The 17,037-nt window shown below is 38.8% G+C and overlaps 1 protein-coding gene across 5 annotated transcripts in view; it reads right to left on the bottom strand.

Annotated features, from left to right (window-relative positions):
* MAP4K3 (mitogen-activated protein kinase kinase kinase kinase 3) overlaps positions 1-17,037 on the bottom strand; it is a 96,909-nt gene that overhangs the window by 51,159 nt on the left and 28,713 nt on the right. For all 5 annotated transcript variants that reach the window (XM_075413386.1, XM_075413387.1, XM_075413388.1 and 2 more), the window contains exons 5-14: positions 16,779-16,834; positions 12,543-12,590; positions 10,345-10,387; positions 9,630-9,702; positions 7,181-7,312; positions 6,824-6,886; positions 6,659-6,740; positions 6,440-6,550; positions 1,526-1,601; positions 435-493 (exon numbers count right to left, since the gene is read on the bottom strand). In XM_075413386.1, the coding sequence (XP_075269501.1) occupies positions 435-493; positions 1,526-1,601; positions 6,440-6,550; positions 6,659-6,740; positions 6,824-6,886; positions 7,181-7,312; positions 9,630-9,702; positions 10,345-10,387; positions 12,543-12,590; positions 16,779-16,834 (743 nt within the window). The remainder of the gene's footprint in view (positions 1-434; positions 494-1,525; positions 1,602-6,439; positions 6,551-6,658; positions 6,741-6,823; positions 6,887-7,180; positions 7,313-9,629; positions 9,703-10,344; positions 10,388-12,542; positions 12,591-16,778; positions 16,835-17,037) is intronic.

Raw genomic sequence — 17,037 nt, 5'->3', positions numbered from 1 at the left:
TTCAAATGTATCATACCTCTTTCCCAGGCTCTCAATTTTACTATTTCCACTATCAATCATTGTCAATATAAGCACAAGGGAGAGAAACATCTGAGTACGTACAGTAATTCTACAGTCAAAAAAATAACTCTATAAATAAAGGGCATGATATACTTGGCAATGAGGTATAAAGGAGAGAGGAAACCAACAAGACAAAAGGGCTGTTGCTTAGCACATAGATGACACCTCGCAGAGCCCACAAATAAGGGGCCTTGCTGCACATACTGTAATGGCACCAAAAGAATTTAGGACCAATATGTTACGACTGGTCATAAAAATCCCTGCTAAGTTTTGTAGCACTAAGGAAGTATGCTAGACATCTTGGATTTCTCCTCCTCCACAGATATTTGCAGGGAATAATGTGCAAAGCATAGCCCATGCTGCTTGTTACTCACAAATTCATGATGTGGCTCTGTCTCTTTCCTCAAGGGTGGATCAAATTTTACTTGACCAACTAAAGAGGAGAAAAGGAAAACAAGAACTTAAATTGGACTGTAATTACACAAAATTTAGCTCTGAAGGCTGACAAAAAAAGAAAAATCCAGTTTAAGAAGTGTAATATATTCCCACTGATGGAAAATTCTGATATGTGCACATACCAAACTTGTGCCTGCTAGAAACTAATAGGCACAGAAAGTACTCTTCTAATCACAAAGGCAGCACAATCACCATTTGCCCCACCCATTTGTTAGAAGGATCAGTAAAACCATTCAGCAAATAGGGCAGTGAAGTGCCCTCTTTAGAGGAGCAATACAGTTCTAATTCATAGAAAAAACACACCCATTGTGTGAATTCACTCTTGGATCCATTCTTCTTGGAGATTCACTAGCACTGAAGAGCCTTGAATGAAGTTTGGAGAGACCCAATCATACCTTCTAGGACAGTTTTTTGGCAGGTACTCTTTAACACTCCTCTCCTCAGGTTTAGCTTACAACAAGTAAAGCTCCAAGTACTGTTCTGATTTAATTCAAGCAAAAGAATGACTACAATTTGGGGGATGGAGTCTGCTTTTAATGACCAGTGAACAACCTCTTCCTTTCCCGATTTCTATAGGAGTGTTTCAATTCAAAAGCAAAAACTACACCAAGATACTAAATGAAGGAAGAAAAATCTTCCTTTGCCATTCTGTTACCCAGGAGAATCTGGCATCACTCCGAATATCCTTGCTGAAGCGGCATATGAAACTATACCAATCAGCTCTCCGAAGAGCTCAGGTTGTGTCCTGTTCAATTAAGATGAAGCAATAGTGAGAGTCGCTGAAGTGCTCACAAAGGTTGTATTCAAATATTTCACACTAATTAGTCTGTAGAAATACTTCTTTTGCATAGTCATGTAGAACCCATATCCATAGGTGAAACAGCACAAGTTTTTATTTTCCTATGTATCACTAAAAATGTTTCTATACATGTCAGATACCCAGAATACCAGTTGAAGTGAGTATCAATATTTTGAGAATATTTCATGTTGTCATATTACACATGCTTACAGTTTATTTCAGAGCGTGTCTTTTCTTCTCTCACATTTCTACTTGTCGAATGAATTCTATGAGGCACTGCAAGAGGCTAGAAGAGAAAAACAAAATACTTCAATGCCAAAATATATTCATGTGAAACAATATTGCATACCCAGTTTTTAGCAGGTTTCTTTGGCATAATATCAAAAAGAAAGAAATCAATCAAGCGGAAGCAAAAAATGAAAATTGAATTGATGTTTTTGTACATTAAAGTTAGAATTATCTGGAGACATTTTATCTGTAGAGTCTTCAAGGTAAGGGTTTTTAAAACACCGGATTTGAGCAAATAAAGACAATGCTGGCCAGCATTTGTCTTTGCTCAGATAACATTTCCTTTTTGCACCTTTCAGTTTAAGAGTATTGGTAGTATCCAAAATACGCAGTAAGACTAAATCTGACTTACTGGCAACATTTCCTTCATTTAGATACCCCAATCATTTTCCCAGCTTCTAACTTAAATTGATTCCTAAAAAGTCATGTCAGTTTCTTTGAAGTAGATGAGAAGTTAGCCTGAGATTTTCAGAGCTGAATAGAAGGGACTATTTCTGGTACTCCTGTGCTGCGTGGCAAGACCAATCCCATCATTTCTACAAGTTCACCTTCATATTTATATTCCACTTCTCTCTTTTCCCTGAATTTCCATTTACTGCTCTAGAGGACAAAGTGTCACGAACTTCAAGACTTGGCTTTCTTTTGATGGCCCCGCTGGATTTTCCCTCTTTCTACATCCACTAGTACAGGTTCTCTTCAGAACTGTAACTTGAGGTTTCTTAACAAGAATACACCACAGTCTGGCTGCTGTGTACAATCAGACCCCAAAATTAGCCACGTAAATCCTAACTGTGCTCTCAGTATGTCCTCTGCAATGAACTCTTACTCTTTAGGGAAAAAAGTTAATTCTCCGTGATGTTAGCCCAAGTAATCTCCAAAAAGTGCGTGTTGGCTACGTTTCTGTGTTGAGTATGTGGCAGCAAAACAATGTTTAACTAAAGCAATCTGACACAATAGCGTCAGAAATTTGATGTTCTGGTATGTTAGCTTTGCTTTTATATATACTACTTATAATCTTCACTTGGCAACTCTTGACTATGAAGCAATGACAGAGTTAGAGAACTTGAACTGCTGTACTATCACAGAGAGTCACAAATACCTCAGAAACTCTGTTTATCCCTGAAGTACTATCTGAAAGCATTATTTCCCTTCTCCCCTTTCCATTACACACTACTTCCTTGCTTTATATTAGGATAGAACACATATGTACATAGTGTTTTCACCTCCCATTTATGTTCATTTGGTCTTTTTTTGAAACTGGAGACACTTACATGGGAGAAAATACACACCGACAATCAGTATCTCACAGACAGTGTTTCATGTCTTTTAACTTATGCCAATCCACCCCCTCCTCAGTTCTGGTCTGTCTGTTGTACATTGTTTTGAGCTTTAAAAATGGTTTGCTATAGCTCAGGATCCATTTCAAGGTTTGATCTGGTTTTCTACTTCAGTATTTCAAACACTAAGTGCTGAAAGGCTGCTTATTTGTAATCTTTTTTTACGAGGCGTTGCCCACTTGCACATGATGCGTGTGCATCTGCAGTGCTAGCACCAGAAGCACTACTGACTGTACGGGGGGTGGGAGGTATTTTTGCCTTTGCAGCGATATCGTGCGAGTTCCTTCCATCCTGCCACAGATGTTTGTAGTGCACAACAGGCAGAGTCCACCCTCACACCTCCTTCTCCAAGACCACAGAATTACTGGAAGGAGTCAAAACCTCATCTCTTGGTCATGAGGACAAAGTCCTTAAGTCACCTTGCAAGACCTACACTGACAGCAAACCAATACAAACAGCTGACATCTGAGCTGTGCAAGAGGACAAAGGAATGATGGTTTACTTCTTGACACAAATACCATTTGGGTATAATTTTAATCATGGTACAGATCTCAAGAGCAGTCTTATCCCCAAATCTTAGAGTGAACTAAGGATAAAACATTTCACCTTTGAGTTTAGAATGATTTAAAGATGTATTACGGCACTACTCAAAGAAATGGCAAATTCACATCCTAACCTCCAGCTCACCCACACAACTCTGCAGACTATCTAAGCAGTAACAGACAGCATCCCCATAAAAGCAGCCTAGGCCAGGTGAAGAGCTGTCACCACAGTGGGCAAGAGATTTGCCTTCAAAGATCACCAACAGCCAGAAAACCTCTCTAGCCTCCACATAAGCCACAACCAACAAAAAACTCCAAAACACAACACCCACCCCACCCCAAAACTCCAAACAAGCTGGGGAGCCGGTCTGAAGCTCAAGATTCTCGCCAGTGCTGTTTGTACCACTTTACGCTGTACCATGTTATGATGCTTCTTTCAATTTTTGATGGATGCATTCAGGTGATTGCCAGAAGTATAGGTGTGGTCAATCCCCAAATTCAGATTAACATCTCCAGCTATCTTCTGTAAGCAGGCAGGTATTGGAGCAAGTTCAAGTGTGCATAAAAGGAACAGCTACACTTCTCATTCCCTTCGGTTTATTATAGGAAAGACCATACTGCCAACAACTGCTTTGCCTGTGCCAGGATTCTTCATCTGAAATACAGACCTTGCTCAAGATATACTGGATAATTCACTATTGCCTGCTGTATTCACAGAGGTGGGTTCTAGGCTTTCTTATTACAAAATAAAATGTTTTCTCAAGTGTCACTATCAATCTCATTTTGCAGGTGGATTAAATGCCTCAATGGAAAATTATCTGGCAACATGGTTAGGGGAGGAATGAGAAGAGATATCCAAGGTGTCTATCCAAGGAAAATGATCAAGCACCACAGGTAACAGTGTTTGAAGCTCACTGCAGATCTCAAGGCCGTGCGATGAGAAGAAGTATCATTATGCCTAGCACAGAAGCCCACAAATGCAGCAGGAAACCCCCAGCGATGCAAGATAAACAACAAATGAACTAACATCCAAAAAAATGCGTATCAGAAGACATGCAAGCAGCTTGCTTGTCCTCGGTACTGTCAGCCAGCCTAGATCCTTTATAAACGATGAAAAAAATCCATTTTCTCTGATCACTGCTGGGAGGTTGTTTTCTCTTCCTTTTCTCCCCAGACAAGGCACAGCTTTCTCCCCTGATACCACACTTCAGTATGGGATAACTGGCAAGTAATACACTAGACAACTGAAGAGCCTTCTTAATGTTAAGTCACAAGAGACATACAAGAGTGAACACTATTTTGCAAGTTACAAGTAACTGTCAATAAAATGTGTACTGAAGTGACTCCATACAGGAAGAAAAGAGAGATTCTCCACCAAAGTGGCCCAAAATAAAGGTCAAGATTCTTACTGAAAAGATATACCAGTAACACAGGGGAATGGCACATCAGGGTTTCAGTACAATTTTCAGGAGAGCAGGGAAGACTCGCAGAGCAAGCTACTCTGATCTGAGCAGCTCACTCACAGGCAGCACACTGAAAACAGATACCTTTCTTTTTATGACAGCTCACAAAAGCTTTGGTTTTCTCGTTTCTACAGAAATACTGCTTTAACAGGCCTCAGAGCTCTCTATCATCAGTGAACAGACAGAGAACTTAAAGGACACCTGATCCTTGGAGCTTATGGTGAGGAGAAGATCTGAGTTCCTCAGTGCTGTCTCCATCAGGAATCAGACACCTTTCACTTAACACTGATGTGAAAGTCAACCAAATTAAGGGTTTTCTCATGTGTTTAACTTCCCTACATATTTTTTTAAACAAAAATTTACTAAGTGTTCTCCACTATCTGCAACTGCTTTTAAAGTACTGACTGCTCAGTCCCTATGCCTTCCTCTCTTTCCCTCCCATTTAGGAAATACATAAACATTGCACTCCACAATGCAAAAAAAGATCTATTTCACTGTGGCTTCTTTCCATATTTATTTATTTAAACTTCTAAGGAGGATAGACTTGGTGCATGTCAACTTGTCTTTGCTGTTCCAGAAGGTAAAAGCCCATTTAACTTGTAAAATCTGAAAAATAGTATCTTAAATGAATTGCTTCTTTCAAGCTTATTTTCATTTGAAGGCATTTTAGACTAATTTATCCATTAAAAAAGCAAACCACAAGTATGCAATTAATGAATCAATGGCATTTGTGTCAAAAGCATTAATTTTTTTTCCCCCAAAGAGAGATCATCAGTTAGGGCTCTGTCAACATTTGGGAAGTCTTCACTAACATACAGGGAAGTACAAAGACAGGATGAAAGAACAGAGTATCTGGTTTTCTCATATTTATGAAACACTTCAGTCCTGTGCTGTTTATCATCTTACATAAGCATGCTATTTTTTTCACAGCTGTTTAAGCAGAAAATCAGAAACTCTGCCTTTGACAAAAAATGTAAGCTAAATTGGAGTATTTTAAGACAGAAAAAAAATCTGCAAGAAACACATAGAAAATCATATGACAGAAACGGCTACAAGATCATTCTCCTCTTCTCATAAGAAAGTAAATTAGGAACAAACCAGCAAGTTCTACGGAGCTATAAAATTATTTTTATTAATACTTTACTTGCAGATCAATGAAAACATAATTCCACAAAGAAACAGAATGCAGAACGCACAACAGAACTCAGGACTGGAGAAGTAGGCCACATTTACTGTTGCAATATTGTTGAAGGGCAATAATAAACAAAATTTTAAAGCGTGTACATCTCTTTCTCTTTGAACTTCTCTCCCTCAAATATAATGAATTTTTCTAAGTGCCTGTACATGTGACAGAGCAGCGCAACCAAAAGTAAAAGCAATCCTTGAGACTACTCCCAGATCACAAAACATTCCGTGGCTCAATAAATCATAAACATTTAGTTTTGTCAGCAAACAAAAACTTAGTCTGATTCTATGATTAAAACATATTCCTACCTCAGGATCATCATCATCAAAATCATGGTAAGTGGAATGATCAGGATTATTCATTTTATCCAAAAGTTCAATAGCAAGACTTCGATTTAATGGCTGAGTAACAAAAGGATGCTGTAAAAGTAAGGAAAAACACACATATTAAAATTCCAACCACTCATATTAAGCATATTTTAATTTTACAACTTCAAAAAAAAAAAAATCCCATATGTAAATTTATACCTGTAATAACTTTTCAGCTGTAGGTCTTTTTTTAGGATTTTTTGTCAGTGCCATTTTCACAAAATGATGGAAACTATTGGACCTGTAAAATGAAGTGGTAAACATTAGAATCAATTATCCAGTGAAATACATCATCATTACCTACTGAAACAGAAAAGTACTTACCATTTCATTTTGTCCTTTAATTTAGGAGGCTGGAAGTTGCTTTTTGTCATTAGAAAAAGTGCTCTGAAAAAAACCAACAGTATTTCTGTGGTTTACATTGCAATACGTACATGAGATGAATTATTAAATATATTGTTTAGACGGCAGGAAGAAGCCCATTAGTTTAAGAGATGTTACCAGGACAACACTACACATTTACGCACCAAACAGTTGTTAGAATATTTATCATATACATTCAGAACTCTTACAACCCAATACTGCTGCAGTACCCCAACCACCACAAGCACACATAGCACTACTCCAAACGCATGACTTACGAAGCTGTATTTAGACACTAAGCTTTAACCCCTTACTAACCTCATTGGATGTAGGTCGAACATCGGAGGCTGAAGTTCAGCAAGCTCTATAGCAGTTATTCCAACTGCCCACAGATCACAAAGTTGGTTATAGCCACCTTTTCTTTCTACTGCAGCAACTTCTGGCGCCATCCTAAAGGGTAAAAGACATTTTAAAATACATTTCACGCCACAAATCAAACATTCTTCTGTATGCAGCAGTTTACAGCTCTCCCCTAAAGCTCTCAATCCCTAAGTTCACAGCATATATATTTATATGTGTGGATATATACACATGTGTGTGTTTAAAAAGTTATGTAACATACACATGAAATTTTCCTCAATTATCTTCTAGCAACTAACAGGTAGTTTCCAAAACAGCTATTTAGTGGTAGCCAGGTGAAGTCAATCTGTTTCAGACTTACTTGCAGGCACACAACGAACTACCACTCAACAACCAAAGAGTAAAATCTAATAATATCCAAATTCATACGTTGCCCCAGAAAGTGATCAATGGACTTCGAAGAGAAGAAATCTAACAAAAAAAGAGTAACAGACATCAGCTTTCTTGTATCCTGAAAGCATGAGATCTGAAGAGTTACTGTCACCTCCGCACAGTGCACTCCTTGTTTGTAAAGTGCGCCTCAAACTGATGTCAGAAGACCTCATTTAAGTTAACAAAGTAGTTTCACATCTTCAGATGGCAAAAAATTAATAAACGTAACTGACACAAATAGAAATACCTAAATAAAAAGATTCAGTAGGCATTGTCACGTTTTGAATGGCCACAGTGAACTATGGATTTGCTTGTCCTACATAGTCGTATCAGATGGCAAACATGTTAGTATTTTTTAGCTTTGAACTTTTTGAGTCCAGATCATGCTAAAAGTAGCAGTGGAACTGGAGATGTAACGCAATATAGATAAGACAAATGAACGACACTTCATCAATGTTCCAGTAAAGCAGCAGGCAGCATCTCAACTCATGCATTGTTTAAACACAGACATCCTTATCTGTAGATCTCAAAATATCATTGTGTTTGGTGACACAACTTATTTCAAGTTTGCATAATTAAACTACATTTACACAAATTTCTTCAAGAGTTCATAGGAAAACCCAATCACCCTAAATCAAATAGGAGGGAGTCAGCAAGATAGAGGGGGAACATGGGTTAACTTTAGAAAGACATGGAAGAGGACCACAAGGGTAAATAGCAGAGTTACTAGAATTAAAGACACTGCGCAGCAGTTTTGTCCTGCATTTCTCTCCCATCTAAGCACCATAGCCGCACCTGACCAGACACCTCTAGTGATCATTAAAACCTTCACACTGCCTGTTTCCAACTAAATTTTCTTCTCCACTATCTCAAAAATTTTGCCTTCTGGCATCTCCTCTCAATTTGCTGAGAAGATTTGCAAAGAAAAACTGATGCTTTTCATCAGCATTTAACCTATGTAATGCTTTCAAACTTACTGTTTAACTTTATGACACGTCATTTTGAGAAGCCTGGCACCATACGGAAGTTACACAGTGATACAGACCAGGACTAAAGTCACCCAGACATCTTAGGAAAGAGAGACACAAACCAATTACACAATCATGACTGATGGGTGTTTGTGTTATTCTGAAAGGGAAGTGAATCCATGCCTTTGTGTGACAAACTGCAGAAGAATGCTAAAAATGCTGTGCTTGACTATTTCAAGACTGAATAGTTGAATGTAGATTTTTTTTTTCCCCACTATATATATTTTTATCTTGTACCTACTATGCTGTCAGACAACAGAATACGGAATATCTTTCTGGGAAACGTACAACCAAAGTGCTATTTTACAGTGAAGAACGCGTGTCATTTACTTCATAGTGAAAGGGAACAACCACTTCCAGTACCAAGAGGAGAAAATAAAATGAACTTTAGAAAAGATAAATTACGCAAACTAGGGAAGAGTAAACACGCAGTATAGATAAAATAGAAACGTACATTTGAATTCATCAGTTTAGGCAAATAAGGCAAAAAAAAGCAAATGGCTTAGAGGAAACACTTCACAAGTGGCAAAAGAATCTGTGGAGACAAACAAACGAAACTCAAGACTGCAGAAAAAACATATCTAGGGTGGAGGGGAAGAAACATAGAACACCAAAATGGAAAATGAAGGAAGAAAAGAATAAATCTAAGTTCAGAGTTAAAAACAAACTTGTTGATAGTTTTCAATTTTTACCAAATTGAGATATGTTATTCAATAGTGATAGCAGCACACAGACAGCCTTTCAATTATTCAGAGCATTAGAGCATTTTCTCTGATACTCAGCTAAGTCAGTATTTAGCATAAGTAATACAGATATGATTACTGGAAAGCCTGACACAGCCTCTAGCGATTAGTCTACCCAGAAAGTGACATAGCATACTTTTATCACAATTTTTCAACAGTATTAGGTATGTTACTATTGTATTAATGGCCAAGTAAAACAGTTACCAATACGGGGTGCCAATGAATGATTTCCTTTTGGCAATTGTAGCTGTTATCTGTGCAGATACTCCAAAGTCAGCTATTAAAAAAAAAGGCAAAAACAAAATAACAGTTAATAACTGGTTTGATGTAATTAATTGTTAATGAACACAAGTTCCGTTTCCCCACTGTAACAGTTTCTTAAATATACCAGAAATATTAAACAAAAAGGAAATAACAAAAGCAGGTAACGGAAACTTGGTTTATCTCAGATACCGTCAGTCCGCTCCTCTCAGTTGCCTGCCAAATATGCAGGCTGCCCCTCACCAACAGAAGAAAGAACAGGCTAGCACAGAAGTCCTAACAGTTACGTGCAGTGTTGTAATATGATAAAATACATTACTTGGTATTACCCAAGAGACTCTTTCAGACAACCTTTCAAGTACATTTCACACTTCAGCACTCTAAATGGTACATTTTACCAAAAATTTATAAAAACCTGTGATTTGATTTTTAACTCCCCCTTACAACACCAGAAAGTCCTTTACCTCAGTGTTCCAAAACTACTCCAATCACTCCTCAGACACTAATTGGATGGTGCAGCTAGATAGTACCAGCAAGAGAAGAATTCTGATATTCACTAACACTTTACACGAACCATTACATCATTAAACAAAATACAGAAGATTGCTTTTCAGAGCAGGTCATAATCTGTTAATAACCCCAAATTGTATTAACTCACCTAATTTTACATGTCCGTTATCCGTTAAAAGAATGTTTGCTCCCTTAAAAAAAAAAAAAGTAAGCATACTTGAATTAAAACATGCAGATTCCTCCAACACCATAGTAAAAAAAATATATACGTGAGTTCTTATAGCAAACTAGGGGCCACAGACAAACCAAGAATTGTGCGTTCCAGAAATCAGCAGCCTTACCAAGGAAACATTTGTGAAATTAGCAAGTTGCCATTCTATTATACAAAGAAACTCAGATACACAAGGTTTCTCCTTAGTTTTCAGTTTAGTAGTCTTTAGCCTATGGTACTACAGAGTTTCCATTGTACACAAAACTCTCTCAAAAAGCAGAATATGACAACTTGCCTATGCTGATTAATTCTTAGTTTTTTCCATTTACACTAACTGAAAGGAAACAGGAACTCTAAAGGTCAAAGCGGAAGTAATTTGACTTTTTTTTTTTTCATATGTAGGAGTTGGTTTTCTCTTGTTTGAGAGTCATGATAATTATAGCCTTAAGGACCTGCCTTGATATTCAAGTGTTTCGCAAAACTATTTCCGTCCTTATGCAACAGAGATTGCTAGTGCCAGATTTGAAGAGTTCATTGTTGTGTGGCTATATGTACCACTCACTTCAGTTCAATAATCAAAACTAACCCGAAGCGCTAGTTGGTACCATAAAATTACGACATAAAAGGACTGAGAACAAACCTGACTGGAAGACTGAAACCAGGTATAGGTTGAGTTGAGTGAAGGCTGGAGCTGGCTAAACACAGCTCGAAGTGTCAGCACTGCCCATAAACTAGATGGACAGGCAGCACAGACGGGCCTCCAACAAACTATGTTTTCACAGATCATGGCTTTTCACAGAGATGGAAAAGTCAGGCCTGCAGTAAAATGCAACTTACTTTGGCAAACATTGCACAAGTATAGTTAACGAGCCTTATAAATGGAGCTTGGTAAATAGGGCAAGAGTCCAGTTAACATCCTCTTGTTCTTGTTCACCTTTCAAGACTAACAGGACAGATACTGTGAATACATAACTTAGCTACTGAGGGAAGCAAACATAATTCAACAGTCAGGAGATCTGTAGATTAACATAGTATTTTTCCATGCTCATGAGAACAGCTTTTTTGGAGGAAAAAAAAAAAAAATTCTTAACCTAAGCACTGTAAGCATTTTTCATCAGCACAGTAAGTCCTGTTTAGAAACAAGTATCTATGCACTGTATCCTTACAGCATCATTTTGCATTTTATAAAGTATAATGAAAAGTGTTTAATTTTTGTGTCCAAAGTAATCCTTCATTCAGAAATTTTGTATGATTGCTCAAAACCCAAATACCTTTCTGCAGAGAACAACCTGAAATCAGACTGCATTAAGACACCTACAGTTGAAGCTACTATGTACACTGCATCCCTACTCCGAAAAAAACTTAACAAACAAAACTAACCCACCCAACACAAAGGAATATGATAATTTACTGTCAGATTTCCAGGAGGAAGCCTGCCAAGTTTAAGTTGCAGTCTGAGCAAGGAAGTTTCGAAAGGCAAAGAGTAGGCAGTAAAACTCCAAGGACAAAAGTCAACAGGAAGCACCAGAAGGAAACTCTAACAGAGAGTGTAAGAGTCTGAACAAGCCACCTTTGATACAGCTTTGCCGAGATGAATTAAGGTTTCAGTAAGTCACTATTAAGAGCCTGATTTGCAGACTCTAATTTTAGCATGCGAGGGATGGCACAGAAGTAGTCTCCAAGAACTACACAGAACTGCAGCCACTGCTCTACAACCTGCTCACCAAGAAAGGCAGCAAGAAGCTGAAGTAGCAGCTCTGGTCACTCACTGGTTCAAAGACAAGGGTATGTCAAGCTTCTTGCAAAGGTGTAGGAAAGATAAAACCTTTCCTTCTGCACTGAACACACCCTTACAGCCATCTAAACACATGTTGCTCTGGACACTAGCTGATGCCTAAATTTTACAGCACTGGTCTAAATAAGTAGTATGTTTGGCTCCAATTAAAAGAACAAACTACTTCGATGCATGGATTTTAAAGAAAAATTTTTTTTCTTCCCTTGGGCAGAAAATTTTATTTTATTCTAATACACAGAAAAGCCCTACATATATAAAATATGATTGGTGATGTAGTGATGGTAAATATGGTGATATAGCCTACATTAAAAACACCAAATTCCCTTAAGTTTTCACTTACCTTTATATCTCTGTGCATTTTTCCTTTACTGTGAAGATAATATAGTCCCTGTAAAAAAATATTTAAATAATAATTTAGACCAAGATTTTTCATTTCATATACATTACTTATTTAATTACCAGAAGTATTTAGGATCCAATTCAATCATCTAAATGACTCGCTGACTAAAAAACATTCTTACATTTCATTGAATCATAGAATGGTTTGGATTGGAAGGGGCCTGAAAGATCATCTAGTTCCAATGCCCCTGCCATTAGCAGGGACACCTTCCACTAGACCAGGTTGTTCAAAGCCCCATCCAATCTGGCCTTGAACACTGCCAGGGAGGGGGCAACCACAGCTTCTCTGGGCAACCTGTTCCAGAGCCTCACCACTCTCATGGTGAAGAATTTCTTCCTTATATCTAGTCTAAATCCACTCTCTTTCAGCTTGAAGCCATTACCCCTTGTCCTATCACTACATGCCCTTGTCAAAAGTCCCTCTCCAGCTCCCTTGTAGGCCCCCTTTAAGTACTGGAAGACTGCAATAAGGTCTCCCCAGAGCCTTCTCTTCTCTAGGCTGAACAGCCCTAACTCTCTCAGCCTGTCCTCCTAGGAGAGATGCTCCAGCCCTCAGATGATTTTTGTGGCCCTTTCAGTGTATCCGAACTGCACTGCAAATTCAGTATATGTAGTAGCAGAATATCTAAAATACAGGATAGATGGAAAGAATACCAGTCATCCCATCTATTGTAAAAAAAGCAATCCTTGACCAAGTGTTTCCTCAGGACATGGTAACAGTCACCTTTTTAGACCAAGTTAATTACTTTTTAATTGTCTAACAGTCTTCTATTCAGCAGTCAGATCACTGGATACCTAATGCAGTTATCTCCTATATCATTACACACTTCATTTAAGTTTAGAAGCATGCCAGCAGGCAGTGCTTTGGGTCTCACACAGTAGTTCAACTCTTAATTCATGGATTTCTGCAGAAGCATTAGGCTGTCTTTCGGGGTCTCAGTGACAGTACTAAAGCATTTTAGGACTCAGCACAAGTTAGAAACTGTAAGTTTAAGTTCTGGAAGAATTCTGTGAAACTGAATCCCTATACGACAAACCACAGACCATGCCACTTTTGACACTGTAGGCTTATCTCTAAAATTCTCTGCCAGGGGTAAAAAAACATGCAAACATCTTCCTCACTCTACGGTCGTGAACCTCCATAAAAACCACATTTTCACGGGAGATACCCATGTCAAGACAGATTTTCTTGTTGTTGTTGGTCAGCGCATGCAAGACATCACGGAGTGATGGCAAAAATAGATTAGGATTGTTTCCATTTACCATTTTTTTCATAGGTGGTCCTAAATCTACCAACAGGAAAAATGAGGAAATAATTACTTACATGAATGTGTACTTGAGATTTTCAAGTGAACAACACTGTACAGGTAGACAACAGCACCACTGAAGATACAGTTTTGGGGTATTTTTTTGTCAGTTCATGAAAGCCTGAATGAGATGTAGCTGAGGTGCTAATCAGTTATGCAATTCAACACCTTAAATAAACTAAAAAAGATAAAAAGCCCCCTCACAGATGTTTTAACCTGTTTCTCTGGGGGAAATGGCTAACAACATTCAGTTGGTCCCATGTTTTTCTGAGTCCTCACTGCAGGCATGCACGCACGCAGACCCAAAAATTGAACCCTATTTGCTTTTGGTACAGAGTGTAATTAAACAAATCATCCACCAGACACGTACAACAACTGGCATTAGCTAGAAGAGTCTCACATACAATCCTCATGTTTAAATCTCCGGATGCTGCTGGCACAGAAAGCCCAACAGCTCACTCATTTTTACCACTGCCCTGGAAGAATTTGAGGTCAGCATTTTCAAAACTGAACGTCTGGATGCAGGTACTTTAAAGGCCATATTTCAAGTATCTATATTGTCAGAATCAGTCTCGCTGACTCCAACCAGAACTGACAGCGAGTGTTTTTTGAAAACGGACTATTTAATGGACTTCTAAATATGGAGACTGAACGCTAACTTTAGGCATTCAAGTGAAACTCCGGATTCATGGCAACTGATGGCAAAATCAACATTGGACAAATTACTTCTATGGATGGACAGATGGCCTATATTCTCAGACTTTTTACTAGGAAAAGTGACTGCTGAATTATAACCTACAATAAGGTATCAGAAACTATATACATTATATTTGGTCAGAGTGTTTAAGCATGTACTTACAGACAACTTTAAAATATACAAAAATGGGTCCATGCATAACACTTGAAAAATACACACAAAGTAGCAAGTTTCCTTTTCACAAGCAATTTACAGATATTAACCAAGAAATCTTTCCATTTCATAAATTCCATTCTAGACTATTGAAACACTTTTCCATACTCCTAGAAGATTATAGATATGACAGATGGACTATTCAGTGGACAAGGAATTAGTTGGATGGTCGTATCCAGAAAGTAATGATCAACAGCTCAATGTCTGGATGGAGATCAGTAACAAACGGTGTCCCTCAGGAGCCCGTATTGGGACCAGTACTGTTTAATAGCTTCATCAATGACAGACAGTGAGATCAAGCACACCTTCAACAAGTTTGCAGGTGACACCAAGCTGAGTGGTGCAGCTGATATGCCTGAGGGACAGGGTGCCATCCAGAGGGACCTGGACAGGCTTGAGAAATGGGCCTGTGTGAACCTCATGAGGTTCAACAAGGCCAAGTGCAGGGTCCTGTACCTGGGTCGGGACAACCCCCGACATCAATACAGGCTGAGGGATGAAGGGATTGAGAGCAGCCCTGAGGAGCAGGACTTGAGGATACTAGCAGGTGAAAAGCTGGACATAATTCAACAATGTGCCCTCACAGTCCAGAAGGCCAATCATATTCCTGGGTCGCATCAAGAGAAGCACCGCCAGCAGGTCAAGGGAGGTGATTCTGCCCCGCTATTCTGCTCTGGTGAGACCTCACCTGGAGTCCTGCATCCAGCTCTGGAGCCCTCAGCACAAGAAGGACATGGAGCTGTTGGAGCAGGTCCAGAGGAGGGCCACAAAAATGGTCAGGGGGCTAGAGCACCTCTCCTACAAGGAAAGGCTGAGACGTGGCGTTAACCTGGAGAAGAGAAGGCTGCAGGGAGACCTTACTGTGGCCTTTCAGTACTTAAAGGGGGCTAATAAGAAAGATGGGGACAAACTTTTTAGTAAGGCCTGTAGCAACAGGACAAGGGGTAATGGTTTCAAACTGAGAGAGGGTAGATTTAATCTAGATATAAGGAAGAAATTTTTAACACTGGCACAGATTGCCCACAGAGGTCATAGATGCCCCATCCCTGGAAACGTTCAAGGTCAGGTTGGTTGGGCCTTGAGCAAACTGATCTATGGGTAGACGCCCCTGCTCATTGCAGGGGGCTTGGACTAGATAACCTTTAAAGGTCTCTTCAAACCCAAACCATTCTATGGCTCTGTAAGAACAAAACGGTTTAAACATTCAAAAACCAAAACACTCCCAGACGTCACATATGACTTCACTGTAATAAAAATAAAAGCCATGTCCTGTAAGTCAGAATTCAGCAAACCAGAGATTGCATAGCTTAGGGAGACAGTAAATGGCATGTCAGAGAGCTGGCTCAGGGACAGAGCTCTCGAGACAGTGTTTGAGAGGCGCAGCAGCTCTCAACTGATGGCATTCAACAGATTTGCATTCACTAGAAGCCAAGAACTGTTCTCTCACATGGAAGCAAGATATCCAGCAAAACAGCCATTTCTGATCAAGTTTTAGTGGTGAACTAACCTTTAATGTAGGAAAGAAAAATGAAAGCTAGCATACTCATGAGGAGAGGTTGGTGACCTTAACTTGAAATGTCAAGTACACAGTTTTGTTTTCTTATAGGTACGGGTCAACTATTTGATATGCAAAACTGAGTCTCTGTATTTTCCTTTAAACTTGCACTAATTTGTACCATAAATACATATTAGTAAATATGCTGCTTCCCACCTTAAAAAAAAAAATTAACAGCAGAAAGATGACAACAGTTTTCTCCAAACGATCCAGGACAATTTGAGGTTATGCAACTATAGAAATCATTTCTAGGCTATAATACAGGACCTCCTCAAAAGTCTGAGAAAAATGCTATGCCATCAAAACACTGCACTTTCATGGCATCACACATATTGGTAGTTTTTACCTTTAGCTTTTAATACTTTTTTATTCACAGTCAACCACAAGAACCTGAGAACACACTACCTGTAGTGTCTCTCTGCTAACATAGGCAATCTGCTGTTCTGAAAGTGGTCCAGTCACTGAAACGGAAGGGAAAAAAATAGTTCTCAGAATCAGGTAAGATATTGCCCATTCCTAATCCATACCTCAATTACTTCCATTCACACTGACAGGATCTTACATGAGAAGTCTCAAAGTATATGTGCTTAGACTTTCCCCCAGACTGAGCATCCCAAAGACCATCAAACATTTTTTTAAACTCAAAAATGTCTAGTCCCATTGG

The sequence above is a fragment of the Opisthocomus hoazin genome, chromosome 2, assembly GCF_030867145.1.
Source record: "Opisthocomus hoazin isolate bOpiHoa1 chromosome 2, bOpiHoa1.hap1, whole genome shotgun sequence".
Taxonomy (NCBI): Eukaryota; Metazoa; Chordata; class Aves; order Opisthocomiformes; family Opisthocomidae; genus Opisthocomus; species Opisthocomus hoazin.
This window is presented reverse-complemented; position numbering and strand designations above follow the sequence as displayed.